The 22,798-nt window shown below is 40.7% G+C and overlaps 2 protein-coding genes and 1 non-coding gene across 4 annotated transcripts in view; all 3 read right to left on the bottom strand.

The window, feature by feature from the left end:
• nckap5l (NCK-associated protein 5-like) overlaps window positions 1–7,351 on the bottom strand; it is a 55,405-nt gene extending 48,054 nt beyond the window's left edge. Inside the window, exon 1 of the mRNA XM_042003122.1 lies at window positions 7,196–7,351. The gene's annotated coding sequence lies outside the window, so the exon portion shown is untranslated. The remainder of the gene's footprint in view (window positions 1–7,195) is intronic.
• A 101-nt stretch (window positions 7,352–7,452) lies between these two features.
• On the bottom strand, window positions 7,453–22,775 carry kansl2 (KAT8 regulatory NSL complex subunit 2). 2 transcript variants are annotated; one of them, XM_042003125.1, is made up of 10 exons: window positions 22,658–22,775; window positions 21,757–22,014; window positions 20,967–21,139; window positions 20,751–20,865; window positions 15,799–15,962; window positions 15,541–15,704; window positions 15,150–15,246; window positions 12,929–13,182; window positions 9,200–9,406; window positions 7,453–8,131 (listed from the first exon to the last, which is right to left on the bottom strand). In XM_042003125.1, the coding sequence occupies exons 2-10, from the start codon at window positions 22,005–22,007 to the stop codon at window positions 8,051–8,053; spliced, it is 1,506 nt and encodes a 501-aa protein (XP_041859059.1). In that variant the 5' UTR covers window positions 22,008–22,014; window positions 22,658–22,775; the 3' UTR covers window positions 7,453–8,050. The 2 variants fall into 2 exon arrangements, with proteins under 2 accessions (XP_041859059.1, XP_041859060.1); XM_042003126.1 differs by having other exon boundaries at window positions 21,757–21,972; window positions 22,658–22,746.
• Window positions 14,873–15,010, bottom strand: LOC121652431. Its single transcript, XR_006012617.1, has one exon. It is a non-coding gene; the product is annotated as a small nucleolar RNA SNORA2/SNORA34 family (small nucleolar RNA).
• Window positions 22,776–22,798: the final 23 nt, after the last annotated feature.

Genomic DNA, 22,798 nt, shown 5'->3' on the forward strand with positions numbered 1-22,798 from the left:
CCTGTTGTACGTAAAGCGGAACATCCATTTCAAACAATGTTATCCGTCCTCGTCCTCATACCTCCATGCGTCTTTTGCGTTGCCATGGTTGTTGAGTCAATTCCTCCACTAGTAGGCAGTGCTGAGTTCAGAGTTCACTCCTGCAATCCGACATCAGTTTCAGACACCGGTTGGCAGCAGAAATGCATCGTTATAAAGTTATTTCCAACCACCCAACACACCCTAAGAGCTCGCATATAGTCTTTCTTCTAAAGCGCACGCAATTTCTCATCTTCATTCTTCTTCGGCTTTTACCCCTTCCTGATCCTCTTCTTCTCTGGTTTGTTTCTTTTCCTGGTCACATGTCAGCTATTCTGCTGATCATTTCACATCTTCCAGCTTTTCTTGTTTGATTGTGACCACTAACAAATAATTTAATGAAAACTAATTTAATTTAAAGCAAAAAGCTAAAATAAACACTTATTTCTCCTCTGTAATAAGGTCTTAGCAGCATGTGTAGCGTTTGCAGCAGGAAGCAGCTGCAAAGATATGAAGGCGTGCAGAACACCTGTAAACAATTACAGGCACTTATACTGCCCATAAGTCACAGGTTTGGCTTTTGTGGATGTAATGCAGCACAGCTTGGAAACACTCCCTCAAAGTTTCACAGGGACTGAATGCTCACAGATCCAAACATGAGCACTGAGATCATAAATATCACCTAACAAGGGCCAAATACAACCAATCCCCACCTTGGTGGTCACACTTCAGGATGTTAGCAGCTCTGCATGTTCCTCACCACATAGTGTTCCAGATATTAAACACATTCAGACTCAAAAAACCTGAAATGCTCCCAAAATAAGAAAAAATATTCCAGTTTTTCCTCCCACAGTTAGTAAAGACAGACTGGATATGTGCTACATATTATTTAGAGAAGTGTGTCTGAAGCAAAGTCTTTAGGACCCACTGCCCTGTATGTTTTACATGTGTTTCTACTCCAGCACAGCAAATTCAGATTAATGAACTTCCTCATTAAGTTCTTTGCTAGCCTGTTAACAACCCATTCATTTCATTCAGGTGTATTAAAGTAGGGTTACCTCAAAAGGCCCATTTATGCTTGACACAGAAGACGGACGGATGGACAGTTTCGTCCGTCTTCTGCGTCAATTATGTGTATAATTTAGCCCGTTTTCAGGGAGCTTAGCTATCCATCACTTGACGCAGAAAACAGAGCAATACCACCGGAAATCGTGGGGCCAGTGCTGGGATTGTACTGGGATTGTCCTGAGGTGGCATCTTTTTGGAAATTAGTATTTTCCACTTTATCAGATCTATTGCAGGTAGACATACCATGCTCTCCTAGAATACTACTTCTAAATGATACCTCTTCATTGAGCCTGTCGGAACTGCACTCTATTAGTAGAGTTAACCGCAGCTAAAAGACTTCTAGCCTTGCGCTGGCAGCATTTTGGACCACTGCTCAACAGACCAGTTAATTTTTTCTGTTGCCCAGCTAAGACGCTTCTTACTTGTTTTGTTCAGGAGCTGCTTGACAAGATGAATACGACATGAAGTCCAGGACCAGGATCTGACTGTGTGTGGTGGCTCTTGAAGCACTAACTCAGGCCTCAGTCCACTCCTTGTGAAGCTCCCCCACATTTTTGAATTGCCTTTTCCTGACGATCCCCTCCAGGCTGCGGTCATCCCTACTGGTTGTTCCACCTTTTTCTTCCACACTTTTCCCTACCACTCAGCTTTTCATTGACGTGCTTTGAGAGCATCCAACTTCTTTTGCAAATATTTTTTGAGGCTTTCCCTCCTTGTGGAGGGCATCAATGTTGGTTTTCTGCACAACTGTCAGGTCAGCAACCTTCCCCATGATTGTGAATTCTACTGAAATAGACAAAAGGCAAAAAGGTCAGTCTACTGCTCACATTGTATTTCCGGGTCATCAGCTCCGAAAACACTTCCAATTTGTTGCCAACTGTTAAGTCATGAGTGTTTATCATTGTGCAATGGGTAGGAAAAATCATACAGATGCTGGTAGTTAAAGGGGCAATAAGAGAAATCATTTCACCGCAAGGTTTGCTGTTGTGTGCTGCCTTTAGACCAAAACAAAGTGTGTAACGAGCCAAACCTCTCTCTACCTCTTCCACCCACTCGCCTTGTTGGCAAACAAAAGTGCAAACACACTGAGCAAAACATCATAATTTTGTGAAAAATGTCAAAGCAACTTATAACATTTATGTTGTTACTGCCCAGGAGAAGAGCTAGCTCCGAGTCAAACTGTAGCTTCTTTAGCTCTCGCAGTGCTTTCCTCTTTGAAAATACAAGGCCAATGTCAATCCGGATTATGTCCCTTTCTCTATCTGACGACTTCTTTGCCAACGACCGTTGTTTATTTCGAGGTAATGTTGGTTCCTGGTCGTCTTCTGGTCAATGTTTCGTTCCGTTCTCCACCATTTTGCTTTGAAAATATGTGCTGCCATTGTTCGCTGGCTGAAGCCTTTTATAGGGAGGGAGGACCGAGGGCTCCGAGAGAAGGTAGGAGGTGGCGATTCACATGAACGTACATGAACCGGCTGATAAACACAGGGCTGGAGAGCAACGAGAGACGGTGTGTGGCGTCATGCTATACTCCAGATGAAATTACACGTCTAGTTCTTCACATAGCCATTTTTTAATTCCTCCAATCTAGAAATGATGTTCTGCTTATAGCCCCTTTAGTGCAACTCAAGCACAAGACACGCTACCTCACGTCAACACGTGCCAAACGAACGCGTGGCAGTCATGATACGTACGCAAATCCAGCACACTGATTATCTTTAAGATCAACGTTTCATTTGTCAGGGAGATGTGATCCCTCTCACGTGCCTCTGTGATATGTCTTTTGTGACGTGCAACAGAATGTTCAGTTGATTTTTTTAAATTTTGAAAAATTTATATTGCGAAACAATTTGTGAGCGTTTGTCTGCGCGCCAGCTAACATGTACAGCTAACGTGATAGAGCCTAACATGCTCCAAAATCAACCTAACATACAACATATACAGCCAACACGTGTTAGAGATTAACATGCTCTAACACCAGACTAACGTACATCTAACATGTACATACGTAACAAGTACTTATTCCAAGGACTACCTTACTAAGTCTTAGAACAACTTTATTTATTCCTAGGACTACTTTACCCATTCCTTGGATTGTGTTACTCATTTCGAAGACTACTTCACTCATTCCTAGGACTACAACACTTATTCCTATGATTACATCACTACTTAGGACTACTTGAATAATCCCAAGGATTACTTCACTAAATCCTAGGACTGCTTCGCTCATTCCTAGGACTACATTATTTATTCCTAGGACTACTTTACCCATTCCTTGGATTGTGTTACTCATTTCGAAGACTACTTCACTCATTCCTAGGACTACAACACTTATTCCTATGATTACTTCACTACTTAGGACTACTTGAATAATCCCAAGGATTACTTCACTAAATCCTAGGACTGCTTCGCTCATTCCTAGGACTACATTATTTATTCCTAGGACTACTTTACTATTTCCTAGATGAATTGAGCTGCTATCCTCTGGTTTCACTGAAAGTAATGTGCTTTTCTTTTAGGATGATACAGCTATTTACATTTTCTACCGTGTTTCAGGTCATTTTACTCTGACACAGTAACATATATCTTGATTCTGACACTTCTGTAGAAATCTCACATGTATCAGCTTTCTTTTGAGACCAAGATTATACACACAACCTTGTAGCTGTGAAGATACACTTCATTTATTTAAAGTATGTCATTTCAGACAGAATGCAGAAAAAAATAGGCCTTGTGAAGAAGAGGATAAATTATGAGCTCATAGCTTTGAATGGGCCTTTGTCAAGATATCTTACATGACATATGGTGTTTATTATCATCTGCCAAAACTAACAAACTGCAACACAACCATCAGCAGAGCATTTAGATGACGCAAGGAGCAGAATTAGGCAAAAAAGAGCCTGCAAACACTAAAAGATTTATGGATCGTTTCAGCAGATCTTCAGTGAAACTTGAATATTTTACAGCCTGAATTCTTCCTGTCTGTGTGAACCTTTTCTAGAAAGTATAAACAATAACTGCATCCTCATTTCTTCTGAACTCAAGCTTGTTCTTGGCTCAGTAAACAATGAGACAATGAAAACAAGTTTCTGGCCTCAAACCAGACACAGATCATTAATCTTCCAGGTTTTTCTCCAGCAGACTTTTTAAGAGCCACACAACAACTTTTGCATGTTTTAAACCTTATTTCACCTCTGACTGAGACAACTTGGCATTACTGGGACATGTGTTTCAGCTAATAAAATCCTTGGTGAGGTGAAAACAAACAAGAAACAATCCCCTCCTCGTGACCATGAACCATTCAGAAAATGTGGAGTCACATTTAGTGAAAAGCAGCATTGTTAAAGTGAAATCCAGTGAGATGAATTCAGCGCCTGCTGATGATGATGTGGCCTTCTCATTTAACAGATTTTACTGCAGAAGAAAAGCAAATCCTAAAAAGTGAAAGAAAAATTGTGTTCTGGTTCCAGCCCTCTTTAGGTTTTTGGCTTTGGAAAATTCCAACGAGATTTTATTTACTTTCTGATGTTTGAGGTCAAACTGGTCATTCTGAATCCTGCAGGTGGTGACGATTCGTTAAATACTGGCAACTGGACTTTTCAGGCCAATAAATACAGCAATATTTTCATATCATACGACACAATGACCAGGTCATGTTTTCATCAAATGGATTATTTCATATGGACTGCACTCACTGACATTTTTCAATGTACAAACAACTCTGCAGTCACATTATTTATTTATAGTCCAATGCAAACATTCATTAAATCTGAGTGACTTCATTTCAGCTCTATTTAAAGTCAATATACAACCCCAGTTCCAAAAAGAGTTGTGTCTCTGTGTAAAATATAAATAAAAACAGAATACAATGATATCAAAATCTCATCTACCCATATTTTATTCCTGATAGAACATGAGCAAAGTATGTTGAAACTGAGACATTTTACCATTTCATGGAAAATATGAGCTCATTTTGAATCTGATGGCAGCAGCACATCTGTAGTAAGTTAGAACAGGGGTAATAAAATGCTGGAAAAATAACTGGTACAATTTAAAAAACAACTGGAGGAGCATTTTTCTAACTAATTAGGTTAATTAACAACAGGTTAGTAACATGACTCGGTATAAAATGAGCATTTCAGAGAGGCAGAGTCTCTCAGATGTAGAGACGGACAGAGGTTCACCAGTCTGAGACAAACTGGGTCTAAAAATTGTGGAACAGTTTCAGAAAAATGTTCCTCAACGTAAAATTGTGAAGACTTTGAAGATCCCACCATCTACAGTGTATAATACCATCATAAGAATCAGAGAATCAGGAGGAATCTCTGTGTGCATGGGTCATAGCTGGATGCTGGTGATGCACTGCATTTAAACCCAGACATGATTCTCTACTAGAAATCACTGCATGGACTCAGGAAGACTTCCAGTAATCACTGTCTGTGAACACAGTTCACCCTTAAATCCACAAAATTAAAGTTCTATCACACAAAGAAGAAGACATATGTGAACATGATCCAAAAACCACCATCTTTTCTCACTTACTTAGTCCTGCAGACTAAAGAGAAGAGAGAGCATCCAGCTTGTTATCAGTGGACAGGTGAAAAGCTGCATCTCTTATGGGATGGGGCTGCATTAGTGTCTATGATGTGGGCAGCTTCCACATCTGTGAAGCTCCATCATTGCTGAAAAGTACATGGAGGTTTTAGAGCAACATCTGCTCCATCCAGACAACGTCTCTTTCAGGGAAGTCCTTGCAGATTTCTGTTTGTATTTACATTTTACAATGTCCTGACTTTTTAGGAACTGGGGCTGTAAACTCAAATTTGATAAAAAAAAAAAAAAACAAAACAAAAAAGGTTAAATTGTTTGTATCCATTAACAGCAATATATATATATATATATATATATATATATATATATATATATATATTTTATACCCAGTCAAACACTGAGGACTGGAAACCACAGGGCGGTTACCATCTGCTTGGTTCTACACAGATTAGATATTTTTGCCTTTTCAGTTATCACTTTATTGCATTATCTTTTCATCGCTGCAGCATCCAAATTCATTTTCATGCTTCATTTCTGCAATTTCACCAAATCTGTTTTATGCAGAAACTGAAACAAGTGGATTGAGAATTTACTAGTTATGATAAAGTCACCATTTCTGCATCGTTTGAAGCTTAATATCCCAACAGATCTGGGTGACTGACTCAGTCTTAGTGAGAAGATTTCTGCAACTGATTCATCACAGACACTCAGTTTTTAAGTCTTCTGTGATATGAAACTGAGGTTAAAGTCGTTCAAACTTCAGGTATGGAATCAGACTGGTCTGTTGTGCTAAAAAAAAAAAAAAACACAAGCCTTTTTTCACCATCATCACTAAGAAGATGAGGATGTGGAAGCTCTCTGATGTGGAGGGTCATCAGCAACAGAATTTTCATTTCTCTTTTTTCCCCCATAAGCTGTATTTTATCTGAACAGGGGTGTGATGTATATGTAAAAAAAAGAAATAAAACAAATAAATGAATAAAAAATAAATTAAATGAAAACAAAATAAAAATACATTTAAAATAATGAAAAAATGTTCAAATTAAACCAATTAAATGAACAAAAAAAATCTAAACTATAAATATATAAATACAAAAACAAAAAGAATACCATTTTAAATAAGAGAAAAAAATTCAAATCAATCAATCAATCAATAAATAAATAAATGAATAAATAAATAAATACTGCTGTTCCATGTTGTGGAACATCCTACATTGTAGGTTCGGTCTGAGACTCGCTGTTTTCCAGAGAGGAGCAGATCCAGAACTGGATCGGAGGTGGAGGACTCAGTGAAGCGGGTTTCGGGGCCTCCGACCGGAGACCGGCTCTAAACCGGGTCCCTTTGGTTCGGATGAAATGCCGGAACGCCCTGTCGGACTCAAACGTGGAGATCGACTCCACAATTCAGGAATTTCAAGCAGCGGTATTCCAGACCTTTTCCTTTCACTTCACCGGGAATCACACAGCGAAAATCACGGGAACGGTTCGGTGTTCCGACAAATCTGGGCCCAGCTAACCTGAAGAGACCTGAATGTGGTTCCCTGGTCAGAGGACTCACCTCATACGGTAGAAGGGGGCATCCGCCGCTCCATGTCGGTGAAAAACGGTTCAGATGGTCCGTTTTCTGCCTTCCGAGCTGCGGGTCAGCCTCATTGTTACAGCGGCAGACGTCCCTCCTCCTCCTCCTCTTCCTCAGTGCTGCTCATGTTTGGGTTGGAGGAAAACTGATGTCACTGCCTGAAAACGCCCCATTTTCACTTTTTTTTATTTTAAGGTGACCCTCTGCAGAAAACATCACGCCACAAGCCGCACATGTATGAGAAAATATTTTATTTCCGGTTTACATGAAGTTGAACAGTGCAGATTAAGGCCTTTCATCCCATCAGTGACTGAAAACATAAACAATAAATAAACATGACATGAGAAGATGTGTTAGAGGAATTTGCTGTGTGGAAACGAAACATGGAAGTCACATATTTACACACTTCACCAGGTTTAAGTCATTTAGAGAATAAAAATGACTCTTTGTAAATATGGAAGAAAAACAAATAAAAGATGAGCCATGTGAGTTAGAGTATTTTATCAGGCTGAAGTTCAGTGAAAACCTTACAAACATTTTTATTCCCAGATGGACTACCGAAGCAGCCGGCAGCTCAAGTAAAGTTAACATGTTTATTAACGTGTAATGAACACAAAGTGGATCAGAGCTTTCATAAAAACTATCTCTGCTCCGTCTGAGCTCATGTTTGCTTCCTGGCGTCTCAGATTTAAGGAAGTGAGCAGTCGTCTGTCTCTTCAGAGGAGGAACAAGACAAACTGTCCAAATAAAGTCCAGTCGTTGGTCTCTTGTACTGCATGGTTAAAGTAACGGAGGGTTTTTGATAGCAGAGGAAGACAGCGTGATGCTTCTTCATCATGGAGCAGCAGCGGTATTCATGTCTTGGACTGAACTGTTGGTAGCATCATCTTCACCCCCAACCACCTCCGACACCACCTGAGTGAAAAATAAAGTTTTAGTCAGGAACACAACGGCTGTTTAAACCAGACTGGAGTTCTGCCATCGTCTCATTTTGTCCCAACATGCCACCACAGGATGAATTTATACAAACATCTGTCCATCTGTGCTACCCCTTCAGAAAAGAATCGCTTTTAAAACAATTCAGCTTTGTTCTATAAATAAAGATTCACAGGAAAGAGATCAAGAAATGACGATACAGGTGTTGAAAAGTCAAACTGAATTCATTTCTGCAGTTAAAGCGCCTCAACTGGGAAATAATCTATTTATTTTAATGAAAACCAAATGTATTATAGACGAGTTCTAAGAAAATAGATGAAATATATCAAACTTTCTAATTAAATAACTTATTAATCAAAAATATTTAACACTGAAATCTCTTAAAGTTTATATTCATTCAGTCTGTGCTGGTGTTTGTTTCCTGGCGTCTCAGATTTAAAGGAGTTTGATGTAGTTTTCATGGGTTTGCAAAAGGGGTTGTCTAAAAACAAAACTGAGGTGGAAGGTTAGTAACTGGTTACTAACTGGTTAGTGGGTTACTTTTTTCCTTGCTGGAAAAAATAATATTGTCGTTCAGCATTTTCATGGAAAAAAGTAAATTAAAACTATTTAAATGTGCCTGCTTAAATGCATTCAGTTGGATTTCTAATCTGGATCCTTTCTCAGGAAAAAATGGGGCTAATGAAAACCTGACTGGTCGTAACTTTGAACTGAACAGCCATACAGGCGGCTGATCAGATCCCTGCTCTTCTCCTTCCTGTCAATCCAGTTCAGTTCTATAAACCAAAATAATCTGTAATAAAATGATCAAGTTAATGTTTACTGAACAGTTTGTGTCTTCTAAGCTGCAGCAAACATCTACAAAAAAAACCCAACAACATGAAACTGGAAGGTAAATTTTATGAAAACAAATATTTGTGCCTGAATGAGAACAGATGTTATGAGAAGAAAACAGACGTCTACATTTTATCCGAGCCATCCCGTACTCGTACACATCATATACATTCAGGAGATCAGAGATGATAAAATCGTAAACAGGAAGGTGACCTGGTCATCTATGATGGCATCCACATCTCTTTCTGAAAGCTCCTGTCCTGAGGTGTCCAGGTCCACCTGGTCTGGGTCTTCTCCGGTCAGGATGTCCATCGGGGCCTCAGCGATGGCTCTAATGGTCTGGTCCTCCAGGGCGAGGGCTGTGTCAAACTGTAGAGGAGAGGGGGGGCCCTGCATGCCGTCCCCTTCAACATCCAGGTCCTGAAAATCCAGATTAATGAAAGAAAATATTAAAACTCAGAAGGTCTGCAGGTCTCTGCAGTATCTGGATCGAATCTTTAGTTAGAACCAACAGCCAGCCAGAGGATGCTGATGGACGAGGATTTTAAAATGTGTTGAGCCCGAGTCAACATGTCAGCTTTTTCATTTTTTTAAAATAAACACCCACCACTGCTGTAAACATGTAGTTTCCCTTTGTGACACGAGATCACACAGACATGTTTACAACTTCTGCCCATTACTGCAACGCTGTCTGGTTCCCCAAACATCCCGTTTCCATCATCTCCTGATGAAGATCCCGTCTGCCCCTGCAGCAGCGGCGGCTTTCCTGTACGTCGCTGAGCGCTCACATTAACCAACTTCAAGTCGTCACAGTGCAACAGAAAAAAAAAAATCAAACCACAGCCATTACCTGGAGTGTTTTCTGAACCATTTAAAACCCGTCACTTCTGCTTCTATTCTACAGTCATGTAGCAGACGCTTTTATCCAAAGCGGCTTACATTTGAGAGTAAGAACACAAGCAAGAATTCAAACAAGCTGGGACGTCATAATTATGTGGTAGTCAGACTGCTGTGAGACCGGTTGGACCCAGGTGCTGTCATGTAGTGCTAGAGGCAGTACATATCTTTTTTTTTTCTTAAACAATATCAACTTGGGCATAAGTGCACACAGACTATTCAGTACTTGGTTGAGCCAAAGAGCTCAACCTTCACTTGACTTCAAGTACCCAAGGGCTCATGAACAGACTATGAGAGCAGAGTGGGAGGATATGCATGTTGAGGTCTGACAGTGAACACAACACTAACAGTAATATATAACTAACTACAGTAAATATGAATAAAAACTACCAAGATGTATCATCTGAGGCCTTCGCAGCTGAGGTAGCCTGATGTGGTTATTTACACCTGATACTGTTATAAACCTCTACATCAGTATCCTGAACATGTCTGTGTTCGGTTAATTCTATCCATCTCTGACTGATTAGTTTCCAAATTAATTATATTTCTTCCAAACTTTCAACGTGTTAAAAATGCTCCAGTGTTCGGTGTGAAACAGCAGCTGCAGCAAAGATGTGTAATTACTGAAGTTAAAACAAGGCTTAACAAATAAGTGAGACTGAAACTGAAAATCAAAAATTGGAAGAATGGAGTGAAACTTCCACAGAGGTTTAGGAAGAAGCAGCAGAGCTAAAGAGGAAAAAACATGCAGGTTTTTCCAGGAGAACGTCTACTTTCTCGGCAGGAATCTGCGTTTCTACTCCAACCTGAACACAGATGACAACATCCGTCAGGACGACTTCACAGCAGCTTTTTCTACCTGAAATTCAGACGTTTATAGCAGCTTTTCTGAAAAGGTGCAACAAATGTTATGTTTTTTTACATCAGAAATGTATTTAAAATATAATCATAAAATAATTTTTATTCCAGCCTTTTTTCCCTGAAATATTCCCACTGAAGCTGAAACTGACTTAAATAAAACCTCTTCTTCCATCATCTTTAGATCTGGATGCTCTAACCTCCATCGTGGTGACTCATCCAGTCTGTTGTCTCATCTCAGACCTCCTCTGATGAGTTTTTCTCTGTAGAAAAATGTCCTCCACCACCATGTTGCATCGCTATCAACAGTTTACCTCCACTTTAATCAGAACTCTGGGAAAGTGGCGTGGAGGAGACTTTTGATGGTAGATGTGAAACATTTCTCTCTTACACATCTACTTGTTCATAATCAGAAACAAGAAGCAAAGCTGGTGATGTACAGATATCAGGTAACGTGGAGGAGTGCTGTGATTGGCCGACATTAACAGTGCTGTGATTGGACAAAAGGAGGTGCAGAATTTAGGACTGGCTGAATTTATGTTGAAAGTTATGATGGTGTGACTGAATTCCTGGTGGGACTAACACATGATCACACTGCTGATTTTCCAGGGATTCACTTAGGTCTGGATGGGAATCCTCAACAGAAAGTCCAGAGCCATATTAGACTGATACCAGAACATTCCAGGCCTGTATGAAAACAGACTTTTACCAGCAGATTCTTGTCTCAGATCAGCTACCAGACAACCACAGCCATCCTCTGATATACTAAACATCTGAGGGAAAATCCCTCGTACAGTCTTTTTGATACTAGATTTTAGGCAGATTTTTTATAGCTATTGTGTCAGATATCAGATCAAAGTCACTGATCTGCATCCTGAACTGATGAATCCAGACTCCATAGTCTATAAAAGGTTTAAGCTTACAGCCTAAATGTATAATGAATTACTTCTCCATCAATCAAAGCAATTGATTACCCTGTAGACTATGTAGATTATATTTATATTTCCTTGAGTCCAGATGTGAATGTTTTCTCAGGATTTAGACACGGTACAGAGATGAATCCACACGACCACCTTCAGTTTATAAGCTCGGCATGTTCTTCATTTAGATACTTTAATTAAATAACAGAAACCGCGGTGTGAAAGGATTTTTGTTCTGTCAACCAAGACAAAAATTCTGCACAGCAGACACCAGCTGATGTTTACCAGAGGAGCCGTAAACCTGAGCTAACTAATGAATGGACAACGCAAACTTTCTTTGCTTCACCATCCTCAACAATCCAGGCATTTATGTGCCATCCAGGAGGTTTACAATCCAGCCACAAAATGTGGTGTGTATTCAGATATTCTACATGGTAAATCCACGAGTGATCCATGATAACCATGATGACACCATTATTTATCACATTTTCATCATTTAAAGAAAGATCACTATCACTACTATGTAGCTAAGAGACATCTATTTTGACCCAGAAAAGATGATGAAGCCACTTCCTGTCAAACTTTCCACCAATCAGAGAGCTTAAATTGACAGTAATGTCCAATCAGGAGCAGCCAAAGATCAACAGTTGAGCAGAAAGTTCGATGTGTGTTTGAAAAGAACAAAAATAATGCTCCTCTATGTAATAAATTCTGTTTTCTTGTTTTGGTTGGCCTATATGCTGCTATATCTATTGATAAATTATTTTACATAATTTCAGCCTCATAATATGACAGCTGAGGCCGTCCAGAAAAACATGTCTGGATTTGAGTGAGATTACACAGGATGAGCTTCTACATGCAGTTTTATATAAAAAACAAATACAGAGAAAAAGGCTCGGAATTTTAAGGATTAAACATGCATTTTTGTGTTTTTACACAGTCAGAAGGAAAACCAGTAAACAAAAGATTTCTGAACTGTGTGTTTTGTGCCTTTTTTGTTTAACAGCTTTTCAGGACCTTAAATGATGCATCTTTAGTTGTTCAGGCTTTTAAAAACATCAGAGATGACTGATCCATGTTTGATAACCAGACATGACTTTCTACACAAATACAGAGTAAAACTGGTGGGTCGGTGCTGTCTGGTCTAAATGTGAAATAGTTCACATGGAAACAAAAGGCAGACATGGCTTATTTGTAGTCAGTTAATGTTTAGAGTGTAAAGAAGTGTTTGTCACAATGAATATATCCTAACATGGTGTGTGCATACATCACTGAACTCCAGGGGGAGGCTCTCTGTGGGCTGAAGCTCTGCTGCACTCAGATACATGTCTTTGCTTGCAATGGTGAACTGCTCCTGTGGTGGAGGTTCCTGCTCTGGCTGGTACATGGGTGGAGGCAGAGTGAGGTGGAGAGGGCAGCGGGGATCATCAGACTGGCCCATGTGTACAGTACGGTCACATGGGACATCTTTAAGACCTGGACACATCTTGAAAAGCACCTGATTGCTGTCCTGGTAGATATCTGAGCATCTGCTGGTCAGGAAGAACTTCCACACAGAAACAAAGAAGAACACTGCAAGAGAAAAATGTTCACCCAAGATACCAAATAAACTTAGCATAGACTTATTCTGATGATTCAGAACTGATTCAATCTAATATTATACACGGATAACAGCTGGGATCCACACATGAATCCAGACTCTGTATGTCTGTATACTGTCCATCCAAAAAAAGGTCACCACCTGGATCTAACAAAGTAAATGGGTACGAGTCTCCTGCTGGATAATTTCTGCATGAGTGATTATCTTTCAGCCTAAAGTTATTTAACCCAACTGATGAAATAAGTAGCTTTTCATTTCTTAAACAACCATGTGGGAAGACAAATCCCGTGGTCCTGGAAGAGATGTTCATCTTTTTCCAGAAGGGTCAAATATTAGCAACAAGCAAAAAAAAACAAAAAAAATAAAAAATAAGGAGATGCAGGAACTACTGAAACTGGGTTAAAAACATTAAAAACTGGAAGGATAGGGGGGAAACCATCATCAAAAAAACACCAGTAGAACTCAGAGATGTGTTTAATAGTGAAAGTAAGAATGTTTCCACATGAACAATGTGAAGAGAACTTAAGGGATTGTGACTAAACAGCTGTGTAGCCATAAGAAAACCACTAATTATGAGGCTCTATTTGCTAGGAAGCGTAAAGACTGGATTTACCCTTTTCCAGACTGATGGGGGCATCAGGAAAAAGAGAGGATGGAGTGATGCAACCATCACCTAGTGCCTACTGTACAAGCCTGTGGGGGCAGTCTATGATCTGGGGTTGCTGCAGTTGGTCAGGTCCAGGTTCAGTTTCAGGTCCAGGTTCATTAAATGTCCAATGAGGTCAACTGACTACCTGAATATATTTTATATATATAAAAAGGAGCGCTGTAGAAACGGCTGCTCCGTCAGTCTGCCTGTTCCTGTTGTGTTATATGTTGTTTTGTCTAGTCTTGGATGGGTTGTACTGAAAACATGAATTTCCCTGCAAGGGATTAATAAAGTATTTCTGATTTCTGATTTAGATATATATATATATATATATATATATGGACTGAATGCCCACAGAATGCTGCTGGAATCAGAGATAAAGGAGATCAAACAATGTATTAGAGGGACTCGGGCTGTGTATTTCATAGTAGAAGTTGCATTGTTAACAATCAAAAAGAAAAGAACATCACAGACAACATGCTCCGTTTCATGAAACTCAACCATCATGTTGAGTAAAATGTTGAACTCTGCAGCATGTTGGAAAACATCAAGCCAAGGTTTCCAAGCAGAAACGCACAGACTGCTGTTTCCCAACTTAGCCCAACGTTAGTTATAATACATGTCATGTTCACAGTCTCATTTATGAAACATGTGATTGATAAACGATTACGCGTGGAAGGAAGACTCACAGAGTTAATAATGTTTCAGCAGATATCTAAATTCCGGCATCAAAATCAGATCAGGACCAATTCCAATGGTTTTTTTAACATGTTTTCCATTAGGTAAGTGATTTTTGTCTGTTACAAGTTCATCTTGATGAAGCCTAGGTTCATCAAGATGAACATGAACTCTGTACATTTTGGCCCCTTTTAACCTGGAGAAACAATGAAAATCCAGCTGAAAGAAAAATATTAAAAGGCATGAAACTAGTTTGGTTGCAGCAAAAGTAGGTTGGCTGGAGATATTGTTCCTTCCAACTGAATTGATAAGTCCCTTTGTAATTCTGGGGAAACTAATCAACAGACCACAGGAAGGAGTTTACTTTAGGCTCCGTTAGAAACTAGCAGCTACTGCAAGCTGCTGCTCTTGATTGGGGCCGAGGTGAGAAAGAGCTGAATTACAGTTGCAATCAGCAGAAACAGAAACATTTGTTTAAATAAAAGAAGTGAAATGTTCTGCTTCTGTCAGCACATCTGAGTTTCCTGCTTGGAAACAAACTGAAAGCATCACTAAGGATACGAGAGAGACAGTGTCGGGCCATCGGCAGGCAGGGGTTGGTACATCTGGTTCCCTCAATGAAGGAGATGCATTTTTCATTCAGTGTTCTCGTCTGGAGCTACAACAGGAAAAGAAAGTGTTAGACACAACAAGAGTAAAACATCTCAATCAGTAAATCAGCTGAAAATGGACTTTTCAGCAACACTACAGTTATGTAGTACCATTTGAAGAATAAAAAGATGAGCTACAGAAATAAAGTGAGATGTCGTGATTAAACATTATCTCGGTACGATTAATGCCAGAGAAATTAGAACAATTATTATGTGTTAATTTACCAACAACATAAATTGATCTATAAAATCTATGCAATTTAAAACCTGGAGACATAGTCCGACCCTACTTTTGTTCCCACCTGTGTGACCCCCTCCGTCACAGCCTGCCTCCTCTCCCTGAGCTGCCGATGCAGCAGGGCCTCTACGCCGTACCGCCGCCGGTATCGCCGCAGAGCTTTCAGCTTCTTCAGGTCTTCCCTCTCCTTCACGGACAGACCTTCAGGCCCTGTCAGCAGACCGCTTCCTTATATCAGCATAATCAGAATAAAGATTATCAATGACAGCTTTGAAAACAGGCCACCTTCAAAACATTTAATCTGCAGAATGTTTTTAGTTACCAAGTGTTTCATGCTCCACTTTGCGGTTATGCAGGTATCTGCGTTTTTTTTCTTTGAGCAGGTGCTGCAGGCGCTTGAACTGGTCGATGTAGAGGGACTGGAGTCTGATGAGTTTCTCCCGTGTGATCAATGCCACTTCCTCTGCTGTGTAAACTCCAGCATGTCTGCAAATAAACAGACATAAAATTTAGTTATTAGTTATTTACACTACAACATCGTATTTTTGGAGTTAAAAAGCTGTACATGAAATACTTTGGATTTTTATTCTAATAGGAATTAAATATATCTGTAAAAAATTATCCATCCTAGGGCTGGGCAATTAATCGAATTTTAATCGCAATTACGATCTGGGTTTTCAACGATCATAAAAATGAAATGGTCCGATTATTTTTTGTCCTTCGATTTGTGCTGTTTTCAAATCGAGCACAGCTGTCATTGCAGCGCTTTGCTGCAGACTCCTCCCACAGCCCGACCGCTTTAGTTTTATTCAGAACGAGTTGCAGACACCTGGACACACGGGAGGCGGCGTCGCTCCTTCTCCATCATTTTCTATGTAAACTTGCGCGAGGAAGTGAAAATCGCTGCCCTCCTCCGGCCAAGCGACAGGCGACAGTCGTGCATGTAAAATGTTGCGTTCGTGCACGCAGACGTGCACACGGGGGCTTGCGACGCAACACAAAAAAATAGAAAAATGTTCAATTTTTGTGAGTCACAACTAAATAATCCACCAGCTCCCAGAGTCACAGAGAGACAAACGTTATAAACAAACAGAACTTTTTTCTCAATTAACACAGTGAACAAACAGGGATTTAAAAACCTCATCAACACTTTGGACAAACGGCATCACTGCCATCTCAACACCATGTTAGTGGACTGTCTCTTTCTTCCCTGTATGATGAGTGATCTGGCTGAACTTATCCATCATAAGAACACCCTTTGGCGGAAAGCCCGCTCCACACAATCCCCAGCGGACTGGCTTGCCTTTCGGCAACTCAGGAACAAAACAACACAGGCCATCAGGAACGCTAAAATCTCCCATTTTAAGGAGAAATTTTCCACCTGTGGCTCTGATGCGAGGAAGTTCTGGAAAACTGTCAAGATCATGGAGAATAAGCTTGCCTCCCCTCAGCTACCAATCTCTATGATATTCAATGACATTGTTATTACTGATAAGGCTCGCATGGCCTCACTTCTCAACCATCACTTCGTCAATGCGACCCAAGTTTCCCCTGTCGCAGGTCCAGATTTGGCTTCAGCAAGTGAGGTCGACTCAGCCTCATTAGATTCTCAGCCTTCTCCATTGAACAACACACCTTTTTCCTTCTCACCTTTCTCCATCTTAGAAGTGCAGGATGAGCTCACTAAGCTGGATCCAAACAAATCTGCTGGCCTTGATGGTCTTCATCCCATGTTCCTGAAAGCAGCTGCTCACATTATTGCAGCACCTGTCTCAAGTCTGTTTAATAGGTCCTTACAGTACTCCATCCTCCCCTCCGACTGGAAATCAGCCATGGTTTCTCCACTCTTCAAAGGTGGCTGCGGCACGGATCCAAACTGCTACCGACCCATCTCCATACTTCCGTGTTTAGCCAAGGTCTTGGAGAAGCTAGTGCTCAAACAACTAAACTGCTTCCTTGACTCAAACCACATTCTATCTGACCTGCAGTCTGGCTTTCGGCCTGGCCATGGATGTATAACAGCCACCGCGAAGGTCCTGGATGATGTCATCACAGCACTAGACTCCAAGCAGGTCTGCTTAGCCACCTTTATTGACCTTGCCAAGGCATTTGATTCAGTTGACCATAAGATCCTTCTACAAAGGCTCTCCAGTATTGGTCTGTCCATCTCCTGCTGTGACTGGTTCTCCAGCTTCCTTTCTGACCGTGCCCAGTTAGTGAAAGCAGAAAATATCATGTCAGAACCACTCACTATTTCCAAAGGTGTGCCTCAAGGGTCTATTTTGGGCCCCACCCTTTTCTCCATTTACATCAATGACATAGATAAAGCTGCTGGCAGCTCTCGGATCCACCTGTACGCCGATGACACCATTCTGTATTCAGTCGGCCCCTCCCCACAAGCTGCTGCAGCTGTTCATCAACTCAGCCTCACTTCAGTAGAGCAGTCCTTCCACAACCTTCACCTTCGCCTCAACTCCAGTAAAACAAAGTGCATCCTTTTTAGTCGGAAAACTGGCGCTGACACCCTACCAATACTCACCTGCCTAGACGGCACGGCTTTGGATTATGTCAACTCCTATAAGTACCTGGGCATCTGGCTGGATTCATCTCTGTCATTCGTCACCCACATAAATAATCTCCAAGCCAAAATAAAAGCCAGACTAGCGTTTCTTTTCCGTAATAAAGCCTCTTTCACTTACGCAACCAAATGCACTTTAGTCAAACTGACTTTACTCCCAATTTTTGACTATGGCGACATCATTTATAAAATGGCACCAAGCTCAGCCCTTAAAAAACTAGACACTCTCTACCACTCAGCCATACGCTTTGCCACAAACGCCCCTTTCCACACCCACCACTGTGATCTCTATAAATTGGTGGGCTGGCCCTCCCTTCACACTCGGCGACTCCATCATTGGTTTCTTTTTATTTACAAGTCAATCTTACACAAGACACCTTTCTATCTCTCATCTCTTCTCCACCTCGCTCGCAGCACTTATCACACCAGGTCAACCGAATTTATTAAGCTCATCATTCCCAAAACCGCCACTGTTTTTGGCCGTAACGCCTTCCACTTTGCCGCTGCATATGACTGGAATACACTGCAGAACACTCTCAAACTTCCAGCTCTGATATCTGTTTCTCTGTTTAGACAGAGACTTCAACAGATTATTGTAGATACTTGTTCCTGCTGACGATGCTGACTCGCCCTTATATACAAACATTTACCCACTACTTTTTCTCTCACATAAATCCGTCTTATACACTGTGTTCTACTCCCTTTCCCCCTTTCATTTTTATATATTTGTACTCACTCTGCGTTTTTTTTTATTTGTATTGTATTGTTGTATTGTGGTCCTGTGTATGCACAGTTGTCTGTTTATATGTATGTACGTTATTTATTCCTGCTGGGGCCTCTTGGCCAGGTCATGTTTGTAAATGAGAACTAGTTCTCAAACATTTTTTTACCTGGTTAAATAAAGGTTAAATAAATAAAAAATTAGTGTAGTGAGGGTGTTGTGAAAGACGTGGTGACAGTCCGATGTTTCGCCACCGCTACGGACCTGTGGTAAAGCCGCACCAGAGCCGTATAGAAATGTCACGCTACATTTTATTGACGCGGATTTCAACGTGAAAACAAAATGTCTCCAGACTATTTTTTTCCAGATCACACCAGGCGGAACATAGCTGCTGGTCTGAGACAAACAATAGCTATGGGGACCTGGTGGAAAGAAACTAGTCGACATTACCACAGTAAACCCCTCCAAACCTCTTATCTATAATCGTGTTAAATAATCGAGATCTCAATTTCAATCAAAATAATCGTGATTATCATTTTCCCCATAATCGAGCAGCCCTAATCCATCCATCCATTTTCTACCGCTCCTGGGTCTCCTCCCAGTGGTACGTGCCCAGAACACCGCACCAGAGACAAGTCCAAGAGGCATCCTGACCAGTTGCCCGAGCCACCTCATCTGGCTTCTCTTAATGCAGAGGAGCAGCGGCTCTACTCTGAGCCCCTCCAGGATCACAGAGTCTCTCTCTGAGGGAGAGCCCGGCCACCCCGTGGAGAAAACTCATTTTGGTTGCTTGTATTCGCGATCTAGTTCGTTCGGTCACTACCCACAGCTTGTGACCATAGATGAATGTAGATCGACCGATAAATTGCGAGCTTTGCCTTTTGGATCAGTTCCTTCTTCACCACAACAGACCAATGCAGAGTCCGCAGCAGACACCAAACCGACCCGCCTGTCGGTCGATCTCCCGCTCCATCCTTCTCTCACTCACTCATGAACAAAGCCCAAGATACCTAAACTCACCCACTTGAGGCAGGATCCCATTCCCGACCTAGAATTGGGTCTCAAAATCAAAAAATTATTTAGTAATTAAAAAAAGGGGGTCACTTTCTTCTACAGGGAGATACCTGACCTATACCACACCTCAAACATCCATCTAATCCATCCAACTGCAGCAACCTCATCAGAATAAGTGGACAATTTGTTAAAAAAAAAAAAAAAAAAAAAACTGAAAATAAAAATTAATGAACAATGAAGGAATCAAAACATTTTCCCTTTCGGATTCTCCTTTTTAAAACACAAAACATATTCAAAATTATTTCCTTTTTTAAATTACAGGCTGCTCTGTTTCTTACTTACAGCTCATATACCTATGTTTATTTGCCCATGACAACGCAGTAATACCATGAAAGGTCTGTAGGTGGTGAAAGCACTCAAAATACTAAAAAATCTCAAACATGACCCAGTAATGTGGTCTGAATTTGATCAATAAAGAAAACAAGCCTATTATGCAATTTTCTGCTGCATCTCTGATAATTTCTTCATCAACACTCAGCATCTGTTTATAAGATAAACAGCCGAATCTTTTTATTCATTCAGTCGTACCTAAATGACACCGTGTTATTCCACATGGTCTGGCATTTACAATTCTCCTTCCTGATGTGCACACACAGACACGAATGTGTGCACAGATGAGGACACTCCCACCAGCAGAGGTCTAGACCAGGGCTGCAGTCCTGCAGGTTTTAGATGTTTCCCTGCTCCAATCACCTGACTCAAATGAGTCGTGCAGAACTTCATAGGCTGTGGATCCATTTAATTTGACTCAGGGTGTGTTGAAGCAGGGAGACATTGAAAACCTGCAGAATTGCAGCCATCAGCAGATTAATTCTACGTGACAGTAGTCCACAGTAGTGCTCACATCAAGTTAAAAAATTGTCTGTCTTTTTTTTCTTCCCTAAAAAAAAACGTAACTTACTTCAGAGGATCTTCATGATCACTGTCAATGCTGTCAGCCTCACTATCAGGATCTCCTCTCCATGTCTGGTCGAGTACCAGGGGTCCCTGCTCCTCCTCACTCACACTGTCTTCATCTGGCAGCAGGTAGACAATAAAATCATTCATTTATGTAAACCTGCAGATTTACAGACATGTATTCACATCCTAGTTTCTAAGTTCAACAGAGGCCCTTTACCTAGAAAGCGGTTAGCTGAGGAGCGTCCTCCATCTACACCATGAGTGTCTGCACGGTTGTAGCTGCTGAGCTGAGATAATAGAACCTCTGGGGATGGACCAGAAGAGGCCTTCCTCATCTGAGCTCGGAGAGCCATGGCATTCCTTCGAGCATGTTCTGCACAGAACGTCACTCTACAAAACAAAAGATGAGAAAGAAAGATGTTAGGAAGCAGTGTGGTAACCTCTTCAGGCATTTTATAAATTTTGATAAACTGTTTTTTTTTTCGGACATCATTTTGGCTGCGTTACTACTAGTGGCATGATTTTTTAAAATAACTTGTCTCTTTTTTTTTAAATCTAGTGTCTTTTTCTCTTCTTTTGTGTCGTTTTTTCATTTGGAAGACAAGTAGTGATACTTGACATTGAACAGAGGGAATATTTGACAGTAAATAAAAAGTACCAATGCAATCAAATTAATTTTGTTTTTAATCTTTGACATATCACAGACGTCAATCACCACCAAAACCCTCCCCCTGATATTTATTACATTTTTGCAGGTTGATTTTCAATATATAATTAATCATTCACATAATTAAAGTGGCATTTAAATGCTCATAAAGTCTTAAAACGATTAAACGTTTCTGAGCATATCTGAAGTCATTTAAGCGATTAATGAAAAAAGTAGAAAAAAATATTGATAGCATTTTTGGCTACAAAGGTCTCCGGGAGGTGGTAAATTTGAGGAGGTGAAAACATGAGGACACAAAGCTGAGGTAAACAACCTGGTGAAAATGTGATTTTGCACCCACCCGTCTTTCCGCTCAGCTTTGGGAGCAGCATTGGGGCAGCGCTTGCCGTTCTTGGCGGAGACGTAGCTGCACTGCTTATACGGCGCGTTCTTGTCCTCCAGAATGTGTTTGATACAGAACTCCAGGCCTTCCAGACGAGGCTGTGAACATGGTCGCTGAGAGAACGAGCAGGCTTGGGGCTCCGGAGGTCGGGGCGTCTGGGTTACCCGATTACGACTGGAGGGCAGAACATGTATTCGTATTCTGTTCATTTCAAGTCTGGGGGAAAACAACATGAAAAATACTTCAACTGAAAATTGAACTTCGATAAGCAAACAAATATATTTACAGCTGTATAGTAACAAAAATTGTCCAAATGTAACGGACATATTCTAAAAAAACCTAATGTCTGGATTTAAGTTTTAACGGTTAAACATTCTGTGTAAATATCGAATCCAGCATTGAGTACAAAGGTCAAGTTTTTATTTTTCATTGTAAGATCGTTTAATCAGGCTGTAGCAGCAGGTCAGGTGGCTCATCTTCTAACATAAATGTACATGTTGTTTACAAACCTGTTGTTTACAAACCTACAAACAAAAAAACGTTTATGTTTTAAAATTGCACCCATATTTTTTAAGTATAAATTTTAAAAATCCAATATTTCAGTAAGAGCCAACTCTAACCACGCGCTAAGACAGGCTTTAACCCGCCTCTTTTCACTGCGTCACTGCTTCAGTTAAGGAGCAGCCATCTTTGTTTGGCCGCTAACAAGACAAGCTAACTGCTAACCTTAACAACGCGAAGCTTAAATAACATGGATGTTTGCCGATATTTGCAAGTGATCATCTGCACTGATATCAACTAAATGTATTCACGCCCATACTTAAACAAAAATCTCAGTCTTTTGGTAAAAACGGCTTACCTTCCTCTAAGTCGTCCGACCAACTAACACCCTCCACAGTACAATCCGGAGATATTACTGCATTCCCCCAACACTACTGCCACAGTCCCGGAAAGCAAACTAACCCCGCCTATTCAGAACTCTGACTGGCTACAACGTCAC

This window comes from Melanotaenia boesemani, chromosome 13, assembly GCF_017639745.1.
Source record: "Melanotaenia boesemani isolate fMelBoe1 chromosome 13, fMelBoe1.pri, whole genome shotgun sequence".
NCBI lineage: Eukaryota > Metazoa > Chordata > Actinopteri > Atheriniformes > Melanotaeniidae > Melanotaenia > Melanotaenia boesemani.

What these genes read in the sequence shown, in the direction of transcription:
- kansl2 (XM_042003125.1), bottom strand. Translation starts at nt 22,007, where the DNA reads ATGAACAGAATACGAATACATGTTCTGCCCTCCAGTCGTAATCGGGTA. An exon ending in TGACGGAGGGGGTCACACAG is followed by an intron (nt 15,247 to 15,540) that starts GTGGGAACAAAA and finishes TTCCTGTTGTAG; the next exon opens with CTCCAGACGAGAACACTGAA. An exon ending in GGCCCGACACTGTCTCTCTC is followed by an intron (nt 13,183 to 15,149) that starts GTATCCTTAGTG and finishes GCAGATGCTCAG; the next exon opens with ATATCTACCAGGACAGCAAT.